The following is a 19,502-nucleotide window of genomic DNA, read 5'->3' on the forward strand; positions in this document are numbered from 1 at the left end:
CAGTTTGAGGTGTGTTATAAGTTGCCTAAAATTATGACTAAAAAGGTGATCTTTTCTACCTGAATGTTGTATATCTAAAGTGGCCACTGTAAATAATTTTCAGGAACTTTTTCAAAAACATTTTCCCCATTTTTCAAAGTGTTAGTTAGTGTTTTCAAAGTCTCACAACACACTTTTGGGCATAATGTTCTCTGAGTTCACTCAGGCTGGCATCTTCGACTGACCTTGTCTATGGAGGCCTTCAGGAAGTGGTCCAGCAGGTGGCGGGCCTCAGCCAGGGAGCAGGAGCTGATCACCACTGAGGTGTCCACTGAGTCCAGCTCATCCTGCAGGAAAAACCCAGGCTTCACTGTGGGCCTCCAGTGACATCACACAACTTAAACAGCATGCAAGGTGGCACGTGAATGCAGGTGTGTGTGTGTGTGCACACGTTCATACCTTGGTCTCCTCTATCTGCACAATAGTGGCTTGGCAGTCTGACAAACTGTCATTGATGTAGTCTATGTTGGCATTGAGCACCTCAATCTCCTCATTGATTTCCAGGAGGAGGCGGTCCTCTGCTTCGGGTCCCTCCCCTTCCGCCATCAGTACCTCCCTCTTGTGCAGGAGCGACTCCTGCTGCACAGTCAGCTCCTCCCGTTTCTGACATAAAGAGAATGCACACACAGAAAACACAAAAGTAAACCATGTTAAGTTACACTTCAAAAGAATTGCACTTATTAGCCACTTCCAAATGGAGCCTTACACTGGCCAAGTCCATGTAAAAGTAAATCTGACACTTTCATTGGTGATTTCAAATTGGAACACATTCACAAACACTAGGCTATTTCTGACAAGTCCAAAAAGGATTAAAATACTGAGGGAATACACAATGTTTTAGTTCAGATGCTCAATACATGCTTTAACATCTTGAGTTCCAATAAATGTTTTTTGAGCAGTCCAAGAGCTGAAGGGCAAGTTTCCAAACAAGGAAGTGTCCAGCAAATAAGTGAGATTTATTCTGACAAAATAGGAAGAACAAACTGAGAAACGTTTTTTTTTATCGTGACAAGAGGTAGAAGTATATTCCATGTAAATATACCACATTGTTGTGAAATGTCTAAATGTGAGAACAAGCATGTCTTGTTTTTGTTTTATTTATGGCCGACAGAGATGCGTTTCACAACTCATTACTTTTATTGGAAAACACTACTGCTGTTCTTAATACTACTGCTCCTCTCACAGTAAATATATCTAATACTGGGGGCCAGGGTCCCAAAGGTTTTGGTTTTTTGCAACCTAAAATATAATTTGATTCTTCCTAAAAATCTCATTTCATATTTTCTACGCACACGTTTCTCGAAGAAACCCCTAACCATGCTTATGTGCCCCTTGCAAATAGGGAAGCTGATTACGTGACACAAATGAAACAACTTCTCCAGTTTATTTTCTACACATCAAGGTCACGTCAGTGCTGCCCCCATCAGTTCAAATCATGCATGGCCATATACTGTAGGCAACATTAAATCCCCATAAAAACTTAGAGGATTACACTTCATCAATTTATCAGGATAATAACTCCACAGCCACCAAGCCACCAAGGGCAATCCCAGTGAAAACAGCAATTCCGACAGCTCTCTTCTCACTGAAGAGATGTTGAAGAAGAAATCCCATTGCAATTCATACCTTGATAAGGCGGTCCATGTCGGCCTCCACATTAGCGATGGTCATTCTCTGCATGACGATGTCCAGAATGCGACGCTCCAGGGCCTGCCACTTCTGACGGGCAGACTTGGTGAAGCTGCTGCCTCTGCCAACCGCTCCCATCATGCTCGGGCCTCCTGGTTTGCGCTGCAGCTTCTTCCTACTGCTGGAAACACACAGTGAGGACAGAGATGGAGGAGGTGGTCAGGGAAGGGTTAAAAAAAAGAGAAGAGAGGAGTAGAGTTGGAGTGAAGGAGAGTAAAGGATAAGAGATGAGAGTGGGAAAGAAAGGAAATGAGATTTACATATATGAATATACATACAAAAGGAAAGAAAATGGTGGGGGGCAAGTAGGAGGCAAACAGAACACTATTAAATTACAATAAACAGCTAAAAAGCTCAGGGCACAGCTAAAAGTCCTGACGGAAAGCAAGATTATCATCCCCACTGGTAAGCAGGCAATGAGCAACAATGAGTCTGTCTGTTTTACAGTCTACCTCTACTGCACACACTGCTGAAGCACAAACTGAAGTGGGTCTTTTCTCCTTTAAGTCAGCAAATGTCTTTATAATGCCCTTTTTCTATAAAAATAAATTAAACTTCATCCTTTCAGCAAAAGGTCAGCACACAATCATCAGGCTTAACGGCATCATTAGCTAATTATATGGCTGAGTGACTGGCTAACTGACCAGCAAACATATAACAATGTCATTATACACAGTGTTGGCACACACACACACACACACACAACCCACACAACCCATCTTACCCAATGACCCGTGTTCCGTCCATGCTGCCCTCGCTCTCTCCCAGGTAGCCATAGGCGTTGTTCTTGTTGTTCCACTGGCGCACCATCCCACTCACAGTTCTCCCAAACTCAGGCTCAGAGCTGCTGGCTGTGGTGCTGGCCGACAGCTCAGCTCCAGAGTCTGGAAGAGGGGGAGGCTGGTTCCAGCGGGCCACACGCCCAGCCACACGCTCAGACATGGGTTTAGCCAGCCGGCGCAGGGCAGTCACTTCCTGCGTCTTCCTGCGCAGCACCAGCTCCTGCTGCCGCTTCTGAGACTCCAGTGCACGAATCTGGTACTGCAAGGGCACGAGGGAGGGAGACAGCCATATTTCAGATACACTTTATGCGTATTTACATAACAGCAAGGAGACCACATGTTCACATGTTCAGTCCAAACAACACCTGCCAACATATCATGTACAAGACAGTGAACCTGCACCTGTTCACTCAGGAAAATCATCCTAGATATGAGAATAAGGTAACGTCTAATGCCTACAATGTAGAATGTATGATGCACAAAGGCTATATCTTAACCAACAGACTCTAAAGCAAGTATGTAGTATGCCCAGTAAGCATGTAATCTTAAATCTGTTCATTATTCAGTCTTAATCAACATTTTCTCATCTTCATCGCCTTCTGTCAGATTCGCTCTTCAATATGTACAATTATTTTCATTTTCAAGCTTCAACTAATGAGGTTCCTGAGTTGAATAGGAGTACTTTTGGTACAACAGACTAGCTAAATGTAGCCTGACTGACCCTGACTGTGTAGAACAGCAAGGAGCTATCCCTGCTTAGTCTGGACAGGCTCCATTTATTCGGCAGTATTTGCTCAAATTGTGTGTGTGTCTTTTAATTGGATCTCATGTTTGAATTTGTTTGAACACCCCCCTGCCTGCCAATCAAAATGATGCACACTGACTGTTGACCTGCTTTGCCATCAGCTATGATTGTGGTTCATTTCAAATTAGTAATATTCATCTAGGGTCAGATGCCGGCTTAAGTTTGAGGTCCTCATTATCAGCGTGAGTCCACAAGATAGAATAGTCTATAGTTTCTGGTGTTAGCGGGCCAAGCAAAACACTGATAATGAAAGCATTACAATTCTTAGCATGACAACTCCTTTGTAAGGATTGTGCAATCTATGTAGTTTGAAAATTAAATATGTTTTGTAAAATCCTTGCGGCTTTTTTTGTGACACAAGTGAGACCAAGTGTCTCTCACCCAAGCATACGTGCACACACACACACACACACACACACACACACACACACACACACGGCCTAACCTCTTGTCGCCGCTGCTCCTTCTTGAGCTGTGCGATCTCACGGTTCCTCTTTGCCTCCACCATCCTCCTCCTCTGCTGCTCCTCCTTCATCTGCTTCATAAGTGCCACCTAGGGACAGCAACACCACACTGCCCTCAGTTCATAACAATGACATTCCCGCTTAAGCGCTCTCACTCATGCAGGCTCCTATTCCATCACACTCTTTCCGCTCTCCTCACCTTGGCTTTCTTCATCTCATTGACCTCGGCCTGGAGTTTCTTCAGCTCCCGTTCGTACCTCCCTTGGTTCTTGAGGAGGCGCGCGTGCTCCTTCTGTGCAGCTTGTAGCTTTTGCAGGTCACGGTTCATCTCCTTAAGACGCTTCTCGTACTCTTGCTTGATCCGACTGGCCTTCTCCTCCGTGTAGTTCTCCATGGACACTAAGCAGCAACAGGACAATGTTAATGAATTGCTGTGGGACTACATTACCCATGAGATCCCACCCAGATCCCAACCTTGATCAGTCAGTATCGTGTTTTTTCTTTGTTTTGTGACATTTTCTGCTGATCAAGGTTGGACATGTCTGTGTAATCTATTACACAGTCTATATTACACTGCTCACTGAAGGTTAGTCACACGCAGTCCTGTTCCTGTCTACACAACCTGTGTACAACAATCTTCTCTCCTGTCGTGTTTTTACTCACTGAGGTTTTGTAGCACACGGTCTCTCTCCAGCTGTGTGTCTCTGATTTTGTTCTGCAGCAGGATGAGCTTCTCCTCATACTGCAGCTTCAGCATCAGCAGCCTCCGCTGGCTGTTCTCCAGCTCGTCAATCAGCTTCTGTTTGATCTCGATCTCACAGGTCAGGTCAGCGAGGTCTGCCTGGAAGTTGGCTGGAGGTCAGAGGGCAAAGGTCAGACAGAGCAGAAAGAGGTATTTAAAGACCTAGATGCTTTTTGCATATTAATGATAGGCATATGCAGAGGTTAAGACTATGGTGATGCAAAAATAATAGCAGGAAATCACTCTCATATCTCACCATAACACAAGATTTAGGTCCATCAATGCCTTTATTAATACTGCAATCAATCAGTTTGAAAATGAAAAAAGAAAAAAAAAAATAAACAAGCAGATAAATCAAAAGACAAAGGGCGTAGCGATGTGACTGTGGTTCAATAAAGAGTGCCATACTCAAATCACAGTCTTTAATTCATTGTTGTTGTTTTTTTAACTGTAACTTTAAAACAACTAATGTGTTTGCTTGTTCAGAGCATTGTCCATCTGATGCAAGTCTGTAGGTTCAAATTACTGGCTGGAAGGTGGCCCAGGCCTTTTGAGTTTAGAAATATACCTTTTTCATCTGAGTCCGAGTCTGAATCCACCAGGCTCTCGTCACTGTCAAACTCCTCCTCCTCCTCCCTCCCCTCCTCTTCGTCCTCCCCCTCATCCTCATCACAACCACTCTCCTCCTGCAGGGGAGACATAATATCCTACACACACACACACACACACACACACACACACATACACACACACACACACACACATTAGACTCTCATCTGCTTCCTTTTAGCTTCAAATACTTGTAAATGCAGACATAAATACCTTACCTCAGCATAATTGTCATCTGAATCAATCTCTCCATTCTGCCCATTTTGTCCAACATCCCCACTCTGCCTGATCTGGCCGTTCTCTCCGTTCTCGTGAGCGTGTAATTTCACTCGTTTCTTCAGGCCTTTCTCCAGCTCTGGACTGAAGGAGGAGAGAAACATATTAGTTACATCAGGTTACGACTGGAATTTAAATACGTACACATGAAGTCACAAGCTGCCACACAGAGCAAGTTTTTTTCAGAGGTGTAATCTCATTTATATATCGTTTTCACCTAAGGTCGATACATCTGTCTGATGTGTTTTTGTACATTACACCAGAAACCCTTCAGAATCCGCATAACTGAGATGTCATTATGTTCCAGACATCCACCATTAGGGCTTTGGGACTGTTGCCAGAGAATTCAGGCCTCTGAAGTCATTAGCAAAGACGTCTTCAGCTCATCTACTCCCCTTTAGCTCTTTTCATTTTACTGCCAATTTTATTCTCCCCATCACTCCCTCTTTTACAACCCCCCACTTATCACCCATCCCATCTTTTCCTCTTTCCTCCCTCCTCACCCTCCACCCTCATCCCATTAAAGTTCAATTAGGCCGTTAGGCTATGTATGTGCCGGTACCCTTCCCTCTCTCATGACCCAATCACCAAATGAATTTGGTCTTTTTATGTCCATGCCAGCATCACTGCAGACTCCTGGCTACTTCCCAATTCTATTCAAACGCTTGCTTCCCAAAGCCCTAATCGACTGGTGATGTGCCTCTTCATACACAAGAGAAAGCAATGATGGAAGGAGAGTGAGACTAGGAAGGAACATTCAGTATCATCATGATGCTTTCTCAGTTTCAAATTGTAAGAGTCCATAGACAAGGGATTATAGGGGGATACCGAAAGATCAAATTTACACTAAACCAAAGTGATTAGAGATATGAGGATCAGCGAGCTGAAAGAAGCCATACAGATGTGTATGGCTTCTTTCCCTAACCCTTCTTTTCCCCCTCACCTCATCCTCCTCTGCCTCCTCTCCTTCTTCTTAAGCCTCTCAATGTCCAACTTGGCTCTGCGAATCACATCCGTCATCTCAGCCTCCATAGACATGGGGGCAGGGGAGGAGCCAGGTGGGTGACCAGGGGCGGGGCTGAGAGTGGAGGAGGGGAATGGGGAGCGAGAGGAGAGCCGGGATACCTGGCGCCGCAGAGACTCGTTCATGGCTTCACTCTCCAGGAGCTTGGATCTGAGAGAGGAAAGCAAGGGAATTGGAGAAAAAATGCTATTCCCTGGTATTTTTATTTTGAGTTAACTTGGTGGTTTTGAGATGTGAAAAAAATGTCATATTGTAACAATTTTTAGCAAGACAAAGCAATAATAAGACAAAGTGCAGAATTTTTACTCCATTGTTTACAAACAATATGAGTGAAAAGTCACTGAGAACTCCTACCCATGAATAGAATTCAGTGTCATTACTGGTATAAGTTTAAAAGCCAAAACATGTCTTTTCTGCAGTGAAAAAGCAAAGTGAAGTGTGAAGTAGGAGGTGGAAAAGATGCCAATTTTAGATTGAACCTTCGATGATTTTCTGAGCTTTCAGTTTGTGACAAAAACAGTCGAGTACATCACATGCAGACAGACAGGTCCACGGGCTAAAACCGCCTGTAGGCTACGATGGTGGACAGCATGTAAAGGTAGGCATCTTGGCAGGATTTGCAACCTTACCTAAGTTCCTCCACTTCTCGGATATAGTTCTGGATTAGAGTCCCAATCTCCTCGTTGCCCTCACCTAGGGGTCAAAGTTCAAAGGCAGGTCATGGATAAGCCACAGAAAGCTCTACTCAAATGCATCCAGATAGTCACTCAATACAAAATTGAAATGACAAAGAAGACAGTACAGTTACTTTTCATACTTTTGAGGTAACTTAGTAGAGCAAGATTTAATGTGGTAAACCTAGGGGTAGCAGAGGTCATCTGTGATTGTGAAACAATGAAAGTAATTATAAATCTCCGTCACGTACTTGACTTGGCGAGAAGTGCGCTGATCTCATTGGCCAGCAGATGTGTGACACGAGTGTTGAGGTGGTCAATGGTCTCCTGCATGGCTTTTACCCTGAGGCGCAGTGTGTCATTTTCTCTCTGCAGCATGGCGTTTTCCTGGTATAGGTCACTGTAGCCCTCTGAGCCATCCTCACCTGCCACACGCTTCCCCTGCACAGAAAAGCCACCCCCTCAGCATTAATACACCGACCTTGGCCTTGGTCACTGCAGTCATATTGGAAAAAAGGCTATTTTCTATTTGTTAAATGCAAAACTATTGCATGGAAAGCATGGAAAAGTGCTGTTTTACACTGACATGGTTCATGAATACACAGTGTTGCTATGATGAGTCTAAGCCAGTATTCCAGACAATTGAGTTGCTCTTGGACAGTCCAAATGATCAACATCAAATCAAAATACTTCAAAAAAAGCATGTTGAAATTTCAGCGCTAGACGCCACATAACAATTGTCACTATCCATAAACATGAATGAAAAAAATGCTTTAAACACAGGCATTATTTAATCCACAGCCAGCAGACATCATTACCTCCACCAACGCTCCATTACTTCCAGACTCCGGTCAGATCACATCCCTTATTATAACAATGAGGTCAACTCACAGTCCATCACCATGGTCACGCATTAAATCCAACCTCTAGTAACTGCAGTAACCCTCTTAATCAAATGGAATAGACTGACAATCCAGCTAAACGATCACCCGTGTCCTGTAACACGAGGTCTCACCCGATGAAAACACAGAGAGCGATCTTTACAGAGTCTGACTACATGATTCACCCAGCGCCGCCTCAAAATCTATTGTCTTCTCTCTTCCTTGCTTTCCCAGCAGTCCTACAACATGCTCATTCGATTTTCTACTTTTCTGCCGTCACATCTCCCCTCTACTGTTGTCATAGTCCAGAGACTTCCAGGACAAGTACACTCAGCAGAATTGAACACAATCACTAGAGCAAACAGATCAATTGATGCATATATTAAAGTGGAAAATGCTAACGTTTTATTGCTGAATCTCCTTCAAAGGCATATATTTATTGATCTGTGTGCTCCATTAATAATCCCCTTCAGTTCTGATGATACTGCTATCAGCTCCCTCTATTAGGGTCATTTTCTTGCTCTCTCTCTCTCTCTCTCTCTGCATTATGCTTCCTCTCACTGCTTTGTATCTCACCATTCCCATCACTTCTATCCATTTCTCTTTCTGCTCTATCACTTTACATTTACCAGCTCTCCATTGTACTCATCACCTCCTTTTGTACTCCATCAATCCATCTCTCACCGCCTCATTACATCATCCATGACAGCCATGTACACCCCTTTCCCGCAACCCCCGCTTTCCATTCTAATCTCTATAATCCCTCCCCAATCATTCATCCATCCCCTTCTTTCTCTAACCCCCTCACACATTCTGTTTACTCCATCCACGCCTTTTTCTATTCTTCCCTCCCTCCCTTCATCCCTCCATCTCTCACCGCCTTATACTCCATAAGCTCCATCTGAAGGCGGGCGATCTCAGCACGCAAGGCACTGATCTGTTGGCTGGTCTTGTCCTGGTTCACCACCACCTTGTTCTTGATGTTTCGGGCGCGGTTGGCGTACTTCAGCGTGTTCAGCGTTTCCATGAAGTCCCGGTCCGACGGACTGACGCAGGCAATCATCACGGTGCGACTGGAGAGAATCATCATGCTTTTGTTACCATGAGCACAGTTTCTGAGTGTCTTTTTTTTTTAAAAGTGTACAGTATGGCAGGCACTTTAAATTGGATTGTCTTTGAGTGTGTGTGTGTGTGTGTGTGTGTGTGTGTGTGTGTGTGTGTTTGCATATTACTGTGTGTCCCATTGTGGCCTTGAAGCAAAATTCTGTAACTTTGTAACTTTCCCATGACTTTCCCTAACTAAGTCAGAGCGTTTCTTGACTGAAAATCTTCTTCCCTCATGGGGTAAACACTCTGGTTTCCGCTATTGCCAAGTCTGCTGTGGATGAAAACAGCTCAAACTGATATTTACAGACGTTCCTCAAGAATTTACCAAGTTCCCTCTCTTTCCCTGTCTGGAATACTTTTGAAATGACTAGTGGGAATCCCTGTTACCTTTACGCATCATGCAGTTTATGCACATACACAATTTGATGCACTTTTACACATTTTTTTAAACATCTGCACATTTTTTTATATTGTTTGTGTGTCCTTGTGTGTGTGTGTGTGTGTGTGTGTGTGTGTGTGTGTGTGTGTGTGTATACCTGTTGCCCCCGAGTGAGTCCTGTAGCAGGCGGGTGAGTTTGGAGTCTCTGTAGGGGACATGGCCTCCTTTCTTAGTCTGGTCCCCTAGAGCACTGATCACATTCCCCAAGGCCAGCTAAAACACACACACACACACAAGATCAAAAAAGCAAGACATAAAACATAAAAATCAAATATGCCCAAGCACGTGTACATATTAGAAAAATGAATTTACTCCCAAACATGAAGTGCATTCTTTACACTTTTTCAGTCATTCCACACACACCCACACACATACACACACACACACAAACACACACCCACACAGTGTCCATATCTTTCTTTCTTACCAGACCACAGTTGATGGAGATGCCCTCGCGGGCCCGTTCTCCCGTGGCTCCTGTGCGTTTGAGCCTCTCAGAGCCGGCCAAGTCAACAAAGTGGAATTTGGCCATCAGCGTCTCGTATTCTGGCTGGGCAATGGAGCTGGAGCTAACACCGTTCATCTCCCCGTTCTCCCTTGCTCCATTCTCCTAGTAGAGAGAAGGAGAGAATGACAGATGAAGGATATGCAGTTAAATGTGTTGCGAAATGGTTCACGAGTTTGAGGAGCATTTTTAGTCCTGGCAGGATGTTCACACAGCAAGAAACAGGGCTGATGGACCACTCCAGCCTGGCAGACTGTGCCTAATGCAAGTGGCTTCAATCTCATCTATGTAGATATATTTTTTTGCTGATTTGGTACTGCCTGTTATAACGTTACATTATCTTAATGTAACGTAATTAACATAGCTATCTGGCCAGCACTAATTAAGAAGAATTAATTGACTACAAACAGATCGACACATGAATAATTCAACCTTACAGGATAACCTTATTGGAAATTAACTACCTTATTGTGTTGCTCACAGTGTGAATGCACATGTAGAATGAATATCACTACCTTTATATCACTAGATTTGTGTTTTTAACTTGATAACTTCAAGCCACACCTTTTTGTTTCCTCTGTTTCTCTTCCCAACATGCATTTCCTATCTTTACCCCTCACTGCCTTCCTCCCTTCATCCCTCTGCTTCTCCTGCAGGCTGACAGACGGTGAAGATGGCATGAAACCCTCCTCAGTCCAACCTTCCCTCCCATCCATTTCTCTCTTCCTGTGACCCTCCCTCTATCTCTCAGCCCCCCTTCTTACCAGCTGAGGCTGTTGGCAGACTCTCATCTGACAGAGGTGGATGGTGAAGATGGCATGGGAGCGGGAGCTCTGGGCATTCATCTGGGTGCTGGCCGTGGTGCGGGAAAGAGCTCCAAGCTTAAGACACTGCAACAGCTGCACCACACACAATATGGGGGGCATTTGGTTACAGCTTGTATCTTGAAGTTAAGTAGTAAAAAATGTCAAAGTGCAAGTTTTAGAGGAGTGCTGTAAGGTTGGGTATCAAGACATGATATCTGCTGCAACCAAACCAATTTTTTTTTTTTTTTTTTTTTTTTAATCAATATTGACAGTGAAGCTTAAAGGTATTGAAATGCTTCAAAGCTGGATGTCTTTATCATCACCCAGCATCACCTGCTAACTCCCTACGGGAACTTGACACCCTTCTCGTCACATTTCATGAAGACAGGGTGCCCCTTACTCCCCCATTTGACTTAATCCTCCCCCTTGAGGCATCTTTCACCCTCACTGCATCCTGCCTCACTCAAAAAAGCTGACAATGGATTTGTCTTATTTAGAGCCCACTCCACTAAGACTGTTATGCATAACTGTGTTGCTGTCCACAATTTTATTTCTTTTTCCATGCTCCTTTCAGTTGAATCTTTTGTCCTCCCTCCCTCTTCTCCTCTGCCTTCTCCTTTTGCTGATGTGAACTCCAGTTTCTCTCCACTGGCTCCAACACCTCCACATTTCAATCTGTACTTTCACCCTGTTTTGACTGTTGCTGTCTTCTCTCCTCCAGACCTGCTGGTCTGTCTCCACCTTCCCCTGTTTGTCTGAAGTCTTGAGCACTGAATGTACAATCCCTCGGGCAGCTGAGAGAAAAGTGGTAAAAGCCTGGCTTTCCAGTTGGCCTCTCCCGTTCTGTTTCTATCTCCGCAGCTGGATCAGCCTTTACAACTCTAAAATATGGCCATCAACTTCTAACAGTAACATTTCTCTATTTTTACTACTCTTCTCACCCATCACCTCCCCCTTCTTTCTCCTGAAGACTTTGTCAGCTATTCTGAGATCAAGTTGAGACTCTTTCACCTAGCTGTCACCTTGCTCTTCCTCTAAATCACTACCTGTCTCCCCCATTAACCTGTCTGACACTGGCTTGTCATCTTTCTCCAGATGAAATCCTCAAACTCATCTCCACCTGCAGACAATCCTCCTGCCCTTTTGGCCCCATCCCGTCCTCCTTCCCCCAGGCCGTCACTGCTGCTCTGCTCCCCTTTCTGAACACCATCATTAATGGTCCCTGACGCCTGGCTGCCGTCGATCCTGCCAGACTCACACCATTTCTCAAGAAACCTTTCCTTGGCCCATGTGAGGTCAAAAACTACAATCCGATATCACTTCTTTCCTTTCTCTCAGAAAATAGCCTGATGGATCCAAGTCCTCTTTAACCCTAACTCTGTCAGAGCCAGGTCTCTCTCCTCCACTCTTGTCTTCCTCTACTTATTTATTGTGTTTGATAATGTCAACCACCACATGCTTCTTGCCACCCTGCTGACCTGGGAATTTTACAGAGCTGCTCTCATAATTTGCCTCAGCCGGAGGCAAAGGAGCTCACTTACACCTTTCCACTGTACTAACACTCACTTTCACGTATTCACCCTATGGGCCAATGGATATTAAAAGGGCACTGAGGACTTGGGTTTGCACTCTCAAGTTTTGGTTGCTTGTAATTGTTGTTGTGACCAGTGACTGGAACTGAAGCCTGTTTTCCTTCTGTGTTTATAAGTGTAAAAGTGAAGGGGAAGTGTAAAAAAAATGTAAAGCTAAATACCCAAAATGTAAAAACGTAAATGCCCATTGTGCAAAATGAAGTTTTCTTCCTTTATTTGGGCATTTGCATAAGAAAATCAACTTGAGTCATTTGATTTTATTTAGAAAATTTTTAGTATAGTTGTCTTTCAAGAGCACTCACAGGAAACGTCAGTTAATTGTATTCTGTTATGAGTAATGGTTGTTTATTGTATTATGCTTATTTGATTTCAATTTAGTATACTAAGTAAAATTATCATTACTATACGGATATATATTCTATTTTTGTTTACTTATGTATGTATTTTATGTCTGTTATATTTTATTCATCATTCTTTGTTATTTAGGATGATAGTTGTTGTTTTCTTTTCCTTTGATATATGTGTGACTGTATATGTTACGTGTTCTTTAATTTGTTTTGTTTTTTATTTGGTTTTGCTCGTAAATCTTTTAATTGTATTGTATTTTTTATTTGACCCCAGGAAGAATAGCCACTACTGAGGCAGTGACTAATGGGGATCAACAATAAACAAAAAACAAAAAACAATAAACAATAAAAGTAGGATTAAATGCCTTTATTATACAGTGGGAATTGTTACATAAAATGCATAAAATCAGCCTGCTGGGGCCTACATGTGGCTAACTAATGTTCACAAGTAGCTGTATTTAAAATGGTGTCAATCTTGTGATTACTTAGCCACACCCTCTATATTCAGATGTCTGTGCTAGGGGCAGTCCCCTGATGAAGGCTGTTTAGCTGTAATGTGGAGGCCCCAGCAGGCTGACTTTACATTTTAATGTAACAATACCCACTGTGCAATAAAGGTATTTTAATCCTACATTTCCTGTGAGTGCCTTTGAAAGACAACTGCCCTAAAGACTGTTACCCCTTTTATCAAAAGAGCACCACAGGAGACCTTAGAAGCCCTTGGATGCCTCCTTTTTCTTTTTAGAAAATTGCGGGACAAAAAGTCATTTAGATGCATAACAAAAAGTATTTTCATTCAACAAAGGTTGTGAAAATGCACTGTGTTGGAATAAAAGATCAAGAAAGTGTCAAAGTAACAAATAAAAGAAAGAAAGTATCAAACCAGAGGCTCAAAACGCTCTCTATGGCCAACAGTATGAACTTTATATAAAGAAACATGACAAGAATTGTAAAAGCTATAGAGAACAAAGACAGACTGACAGAAATGCAGGTACAGATCTCCACATATTTAAACACACACACACACACACACACACACACACACACACCCCTACCTCCTGCTCTGAGTGTACTAATCTGGATGTGACTCCAGTGGTGTAGATGCTGCCGCTGGCGTCTTCATGGATCTTGATGTTGGACTTCCTGCTCCGACTGTCTGGATCTCTGGCTCCATCAAACAAGTCGAGAATCTCCTCATTGTACAGCTACAAGAAATAAGAAACACACACACATGTGAAAACACACAGGCAACCCTTATGAATACACATCCAGCACAAAAAAAGTGTGTGATGTTTTGTGTGTGCATGTAATTACTAATACTTAATAATTTAATAGTATATTTGGGATTTCCTATTGTTTGGATCCTCTTTGTCTTCATTACACACAGCTCTACAGTCTACGACATCGAAGAATGACCTTTCAGAAACTGATGAGGGCAAAGGGCAAGGGGGTCAGGTGAAAACTCAGCGATTTCCATCTGCCACACACACACAAACACACACCCATCTGTTTACCATCAACAAAGATAACCCTATGACCTGACAACCTATGGATGAAAGGAGGAAAGAAAGAAAGACAGAAAAAAAACTGGTTAGGAGAAATGATGAGTTAATTCATTATTAATATAACCGGGGCCTTTTGCATGTCTGATGGTCTGTTACTGTACTGCTGAAGTGTCTAGAGAGAGAAGGGAGCATGGCACATACATGCCCAGACACACACACACACACACACACACACACACACTGTCTGCTCCCAAAGGCTACAAAGCTATCTGCCTACCAGGACCCTTTGGGGGCAATTATTCCTTATCATATTAGTTCATGGCTCCTACACAACCGCCCCTCCCTCCCTCCCTCTCATCCCTTCGTCTCATGCATCTCCTACCACACACTGATGGGTAATAATGTCAGAGGTAATGGACAACATTAATCAGGTCCAACAATGCACAGAGACATTCCTGCCATCTGTCATCACATTGTCACTTCCTGTTTGTGGAAGAGGGGGCTGATCCCCATGTCTCCCTGTTATGTCCCATCTGGTTAGAGTTAATATGGACAACACTGAAAGAACATCCATCCCAGTGCACACATATGCACATCTGGAAGCAACTTCTCAAACTGACAACACAGAGAGTGTGCATATATGTGTGTTTGTGCATATGCGCATGTGTCTGTGTCAAAACTCGACTGTGTGGTAAAATAAGCATTGTCTCTGCTGCATCTCTGTGTGTGTGTTTTTACTTAAACAGGTCAACAAATCACTCGAGAATGGGTTACAATGTGGATTTTATGTGTGCTTGAGCATTGCAGTGTCTGTGTGTATGTGTGTGTGTGTGTGTGTGTGTGTGTGTGTATCTGCATCTGCATGAGTGAGTTCCTGTACCTCCAGGAACTGAGCGCTGACTTTAAACTCAGGTGGCTGGGTGCCAGCCTCCTGGGCGCTCGTCCGCCTGCTCTGGATTCCCTCAAACAGCTGGTGAACAGCCCGAGGGATGATGCCCTGCTCCTCCTGGCTCACGTTCACGTCAAAGCCCGTCCCCATGGTGTAGGTCTTCCCTGAGCCCGTCTGAAACCACACACACACACACACGTCACAAAATACTGTGGGATCTCCTTTATCCTTGAACATCAGACACTCTGACTAGCTCCTCTTCAAAAAGGCACATCACCACATGTGTTGTATGTAATGATTGATGTGATTGATGTGAGTGTAGGCACTGATATTTAGTGAGGGTATGTGCTTTCCTGTGTGTGTATGTAAGTGTGGGTGTATATACATCTGTGTACATGTGTACAGTTCCTTGTGCATTATTTGTACTCCTTTTATGTGTCATTATGTGCTGCTAAGCTAAACAGTATGTGTATAGTGACTCTTGTGACTGTTTTCGTGTGATACCTGTCCATAAGCGAACACAGTGGCATTGTAGCCCTCGAAGCAGCCCTCGATGAGCTTGTGCACACAGGCCTGGTAGATTTGATGTTGCTCTGAATCCAGGTCAAACACAAAGTCGTAGGTGAAGGCCTTGTCTTTTCCTAGGAGGACTTGTGGCTCTCCAGGTGTGACCAGCGTACAAACATGGCAGCCCTCAATCTTCTCTTTGGCCATCTGAGGACGGATCCTGTGACGAGAGGAGAGAAGAGGAGAGCAGGGAGTGTCAGTAAATGAATAACAGAGTGACAGACATAGATTTTACAATCGTACAGTAAATGGAAAGTGAAAAATGCGTGTCTGCGCACAGTGACACAGGCACAACTGCACAGCGAGTTAACAGAATCACACTGACTGTCATCAGGCATGACAGCAGTCTCACTTGTAATTAGAAGTGAGTTGCAATCTGATCCACACATTGTTCTTTGACCTCATGTTCATATGTAGTGCAGACAAGAACACCTGTGCTCAGCTCACTCATGACAATATTTTTAACAGGTTCATAGCTTTGAATATTTTTGGGGGACTGCAGACTTCTTCTGATATTATATAGTAAAGCCGTAGACAAGAAACCATGAAAAACTGAGAACAAGCTATGAATGGGCGAGTCATACTGTGGCAGTACTCACTGTCCAACCACAGCTTCAAGAGTTGGACAGTATTTTAACATTTAATCATTGACAACAGTGGATAAATCACTTGCAAAACACGACAAATCAAGCAGACCTTGTTTTTGCTTGCATTTCATCTTTTTTTGACCATTTTACCCTGACACTTTTTTAAAAAAGATTATTTTTTGGCATCTCTGCTTTATTTGACATTCACAGTAGAGAGAGACAAGAAGGGCAGGGGAGAGGGGATAATAATAATAATAATAATAAATTTTATTTGTAACGCACTTTACATTTAACAATCTCAAAGTGCTACAGAGGAGAAAGAAGAAAGATAAAGGATCAATAAAATGTTAAAAGGATTAAGAGAACAATAAAGTATTAAAAGGAGAATCGGGCAGACACAAACAAAAGGCCTTTTTAAATAAGTAGGTTTTTAGAGTTCTTTTAAAATCATTTGTAGATTGTTGGGCCCTCATGTGGTCAGGGAGGGCGTTCCACAGCCTTGGGGCAGCAGAGGAAAAGGCCCGATCACCCATGGAACGAAGCTTGGTTCTTGGACATGCAGAAAATGGCCTGATGTCAGACTTGAACCCAGGACGCTGTAACCAGGCCTTAACACGTGGTACACACTCTTAGGCAATGAGCCACCGGGGCGCCCCCATCCTGACACATTTCTAAGAGCGTTACTCTAAAAATAGCCTAGACTTTAGCACACATCTGATCTGAGGTTATGAAATCAAAAGAAGTGGAGAGTTCCTGCAAGACACCTGCAAAGCCTAAATAACCCTCGTGGACAAATTACACTTCCGCTTTGATGGACTGGTGTAAGTATTTCCCCCATACAGAAGTCACCCTTCAGACAAAACTATGGCCTGTTACACAAAAGTTAAACGAGATGTTTTCCACACGTTTAATTTCAGATGTGTCCAATAAACTGAAGACAATGTGAGTGAGGAGCAATCCCTAAGACAACAACAGCACAGTTGTTTAAGATTTAGAAGCTGATTTAGAGAGTCATACGATGCAGACAACCGGGTGTAAAATCGGTCTATGAAGAGATGAAAGGGCGCAAGTACGAGATCAAGATAAGCCAGGCACAGTTCAACAGGCGGTGATGTGTGATGAAAATCAAGGCATTGTAACAGCGGATCTTATACCATGTCCACACCATATTGTCACAACTGTAAACATGAACTTTATAAACTGCATTTGCTACTACCACATTTCCACACATTTATTTATTCATTCATTTACAGGACAGGCTATGACATTAGCTTTTGTGTTAGCGATTAGCCTGCAAATCTGTCTGGCTCTTAGCAGTGCCAGTTCTGCAACAATTTGGCCGAACACGTGAACACTGGGAGGTCGGCACAACAAGTTAATGAGTTGAACTTCCCATCTCCCCGATATGGCCTGAATGCAGCATTTCTCGAAACGCACAGTACTAGCTGCCCTGAAAGGTAGTTAACTCCAGTTAATCGTTTTCACCTGGCATCGCAGCTGTAAAATAGACTACAATGAGAGCCAGCAGGACTGCGGCTCATGAGGACTGTGACTGAAAACCACCACACTAGAGGAACATCTTTCAACTCGGTGGCAGAATGAGGGCTCAGTATTAATAATTAGCATCGTTAAAGCAGAACAGTGGGAAGCCATGCAGGGCACGTCAACTGATTAGAGCAGATTGCTGTTTCACCGTCGTTGCTTTACTGCTGGGAGGGGTTGTTAGGACAATATTGCTGCAGGACAGAGGCAGGGCAAAAGGACTCCAGCACTGACTAATACTGCAGGTCTAAAGTTAATTTCACTTAAAATAATGAGATAAAGTGATGTGAATGTCCATAAAACAGAAGACCTATCCTGCAAACCAGACTTAATCTCGGGCTTTCAGAGGCACCGTGTCGACAAAGAGGGGAGGTAATCACTTAAAGCTGCAATAAAAAAGCCATGAGCCAGCAGAAATGAAGCGCAAGGTCTGTCTCTTCACATGCTAAACCCCCAAGCTCAACCTTCAGGGGGATGCACACCAACACACACACACACACACACACAATGAAACCACACCAGAGACCTCTTATGTCAATGCAACAGTGGCATGCACACCCACACGCACACACAATGAGAAACAAAAGCCCTTCACCACACACAGTTGCTATATGAATAGTGGTGGGAGATGCATGGGCGCATTTCAGACATGCACACACACACACACACACACGCGCAAATGCAGTGAAGGAACCTTTGTATCATATTCAAAATACTGTGTATGCTCTGTTCACAAACAACCTACTATCTTCAGTTCACACATGGTTCCTCTCAGGCATACATTAAGAACCACACCCCCAAGTCAAGGGGTCACACTCACAGTAATCTCTTTACCACACATAGTTATGGTCCTACACACACACACACACACACACGTATAGACACACATGGCTGACAACAGCATTTTCTGACTTTCCTCTGGCCTTGAGGCGTCATTGAGGGGGTCTTCCAGGAAGGCATTAAGACATTAGAATAGTTAAATTCAGAGGCATGCAACCACACACACACTCCCACCATCTGAGACTGTGTGTTGCAGAGAAAGTGGTCCTGTTTCATTACTGGAGGTGACCTTGACACTGAGGTTAATGTCTCTGAAACCACAGATCCCATATTGGTGCTGCTGGTTAAGCCAATTATTAAATACACTGGATTTGGCAGAAGGGGCGTAAATTCCTTCTGTAACATGGATGTAGGAGCATTAAAAGAGTGTGTGTGGGTGTCTGTGTGTGTGTGTGTGTGTGTGTGTGTGTGTGTGTGTGTGTGTGTGCGTGTGTGTGTGCGTGAGCTGCAGCTGTATCCCTGAGAGGGTGAAAGGACTGGAGGTCATTTTGCTCGCATTCACTCTCTGGTTACACTCGATCTTTTGCATGTAGAAATTACTGTGAAGTGTCAGATCTAACACTTCAAACGACATACAATTAGCAGAAAGAAAGAAAGAAAGAAAGAAAAAAGAAAGAAAGAAAGAAAGAAAGAAAGAATCCCTTCTCAATTATCCTCTTCTATGTATTTTGCTCCATACATCACAATTACAGAAACATTTTGCTATCCCATTTCTCTTTCTCTCTCTCTCTCTCTCCCCCTCCCTCTCTCTTGCTCTCTCTTGTTCTCTTGTCTGACAGAAAGAGTAAAAG

General features: G+C 43.5%; 1 protein-coding gene across 1 annotated transcript in view; it reads right to left on the reverse strand.

Moving 5' to 3' along the window:
• kif21b (kinesin family member 21B) overlaps positions 1-19,502 on the reverse strand; it is a 72,935-nt gene that overhangs the window by 26,560 nt on the left and 26,873 nt on the right. Inside the window, exons 2-20 of the mRNA XM_030051429.1 lie at positions 15,680-15,902; positions 15,167-15,349; positions 13,837-13,986; positions 10,801-10,935; positions 9,959-10,141; positions 9,629-9,744; positions 8,863-9,058; positions 7,356-7,545; positions 7,060-7,123; positions 6,350-6,580; positions 5,349-5,490; positions 5,090-5,228; positions 4,443-4,631; positions 3,979-4,178; positions 3,761-3,868; positions 2,453-2,769; positions 1,666-1,849; positions 439-642; positions 225-326 (exon numbers count right to left, since the gene is read on the reverse strand). Coding sequence (XP_029907289.1) covers positions 225-326; positions 439-642; positions 1,666-1,849; positions 2,453-2,769; positions 3,761-3,868; positions 3,979-4,178; positions 4,443-4,631; positions 5,090-5,228; positions 5,349-5,490; positions 6,350-6,580; positions 7,060-7,123; positions 7,356-7,545; positions 8,863-9,058; positions 9,629-9,744; positions 9,959-10,141; positions 10,801-10,935; positions 13,837-13,986; positions 15,167-15,349; positions 15,680-15,902 — 3,256 coding nt within the window. The remainder of the gene's footprint in view (positions 1-224; positions 327-438; positions 643-1,665; positions 1,850-2,452; positions 2,770-3,760; positions 3,869-3,978; positions 4,179-4,442; positions 4,632-5,089; positions 5,229-5,348; positions 5,491-6,349; positions 6,581-7,059; positions 7,124-7,355; positions 7,546-8,862; positions 9,059-9,628; positions 9,745-9,958; positions 10,142-10,800; positions 10,936-13,836; positions 13,987-15,166; positions 15,350-15,679; positions 15,903-19,502) is intronic.

This window comes from Myripristis murdjan, chromosome 5, assembly GCF_902150065.1.
Source record: "Myripristis murdjan chromosome 5, fMyrMur1.1, whole genome shotgun sequence".
NCBI lineage: Eukaryota > Metazoa > Chordata > Actinopteri > Holocentriformes > Holocentridae > Myripristis > Myripristis murdjan.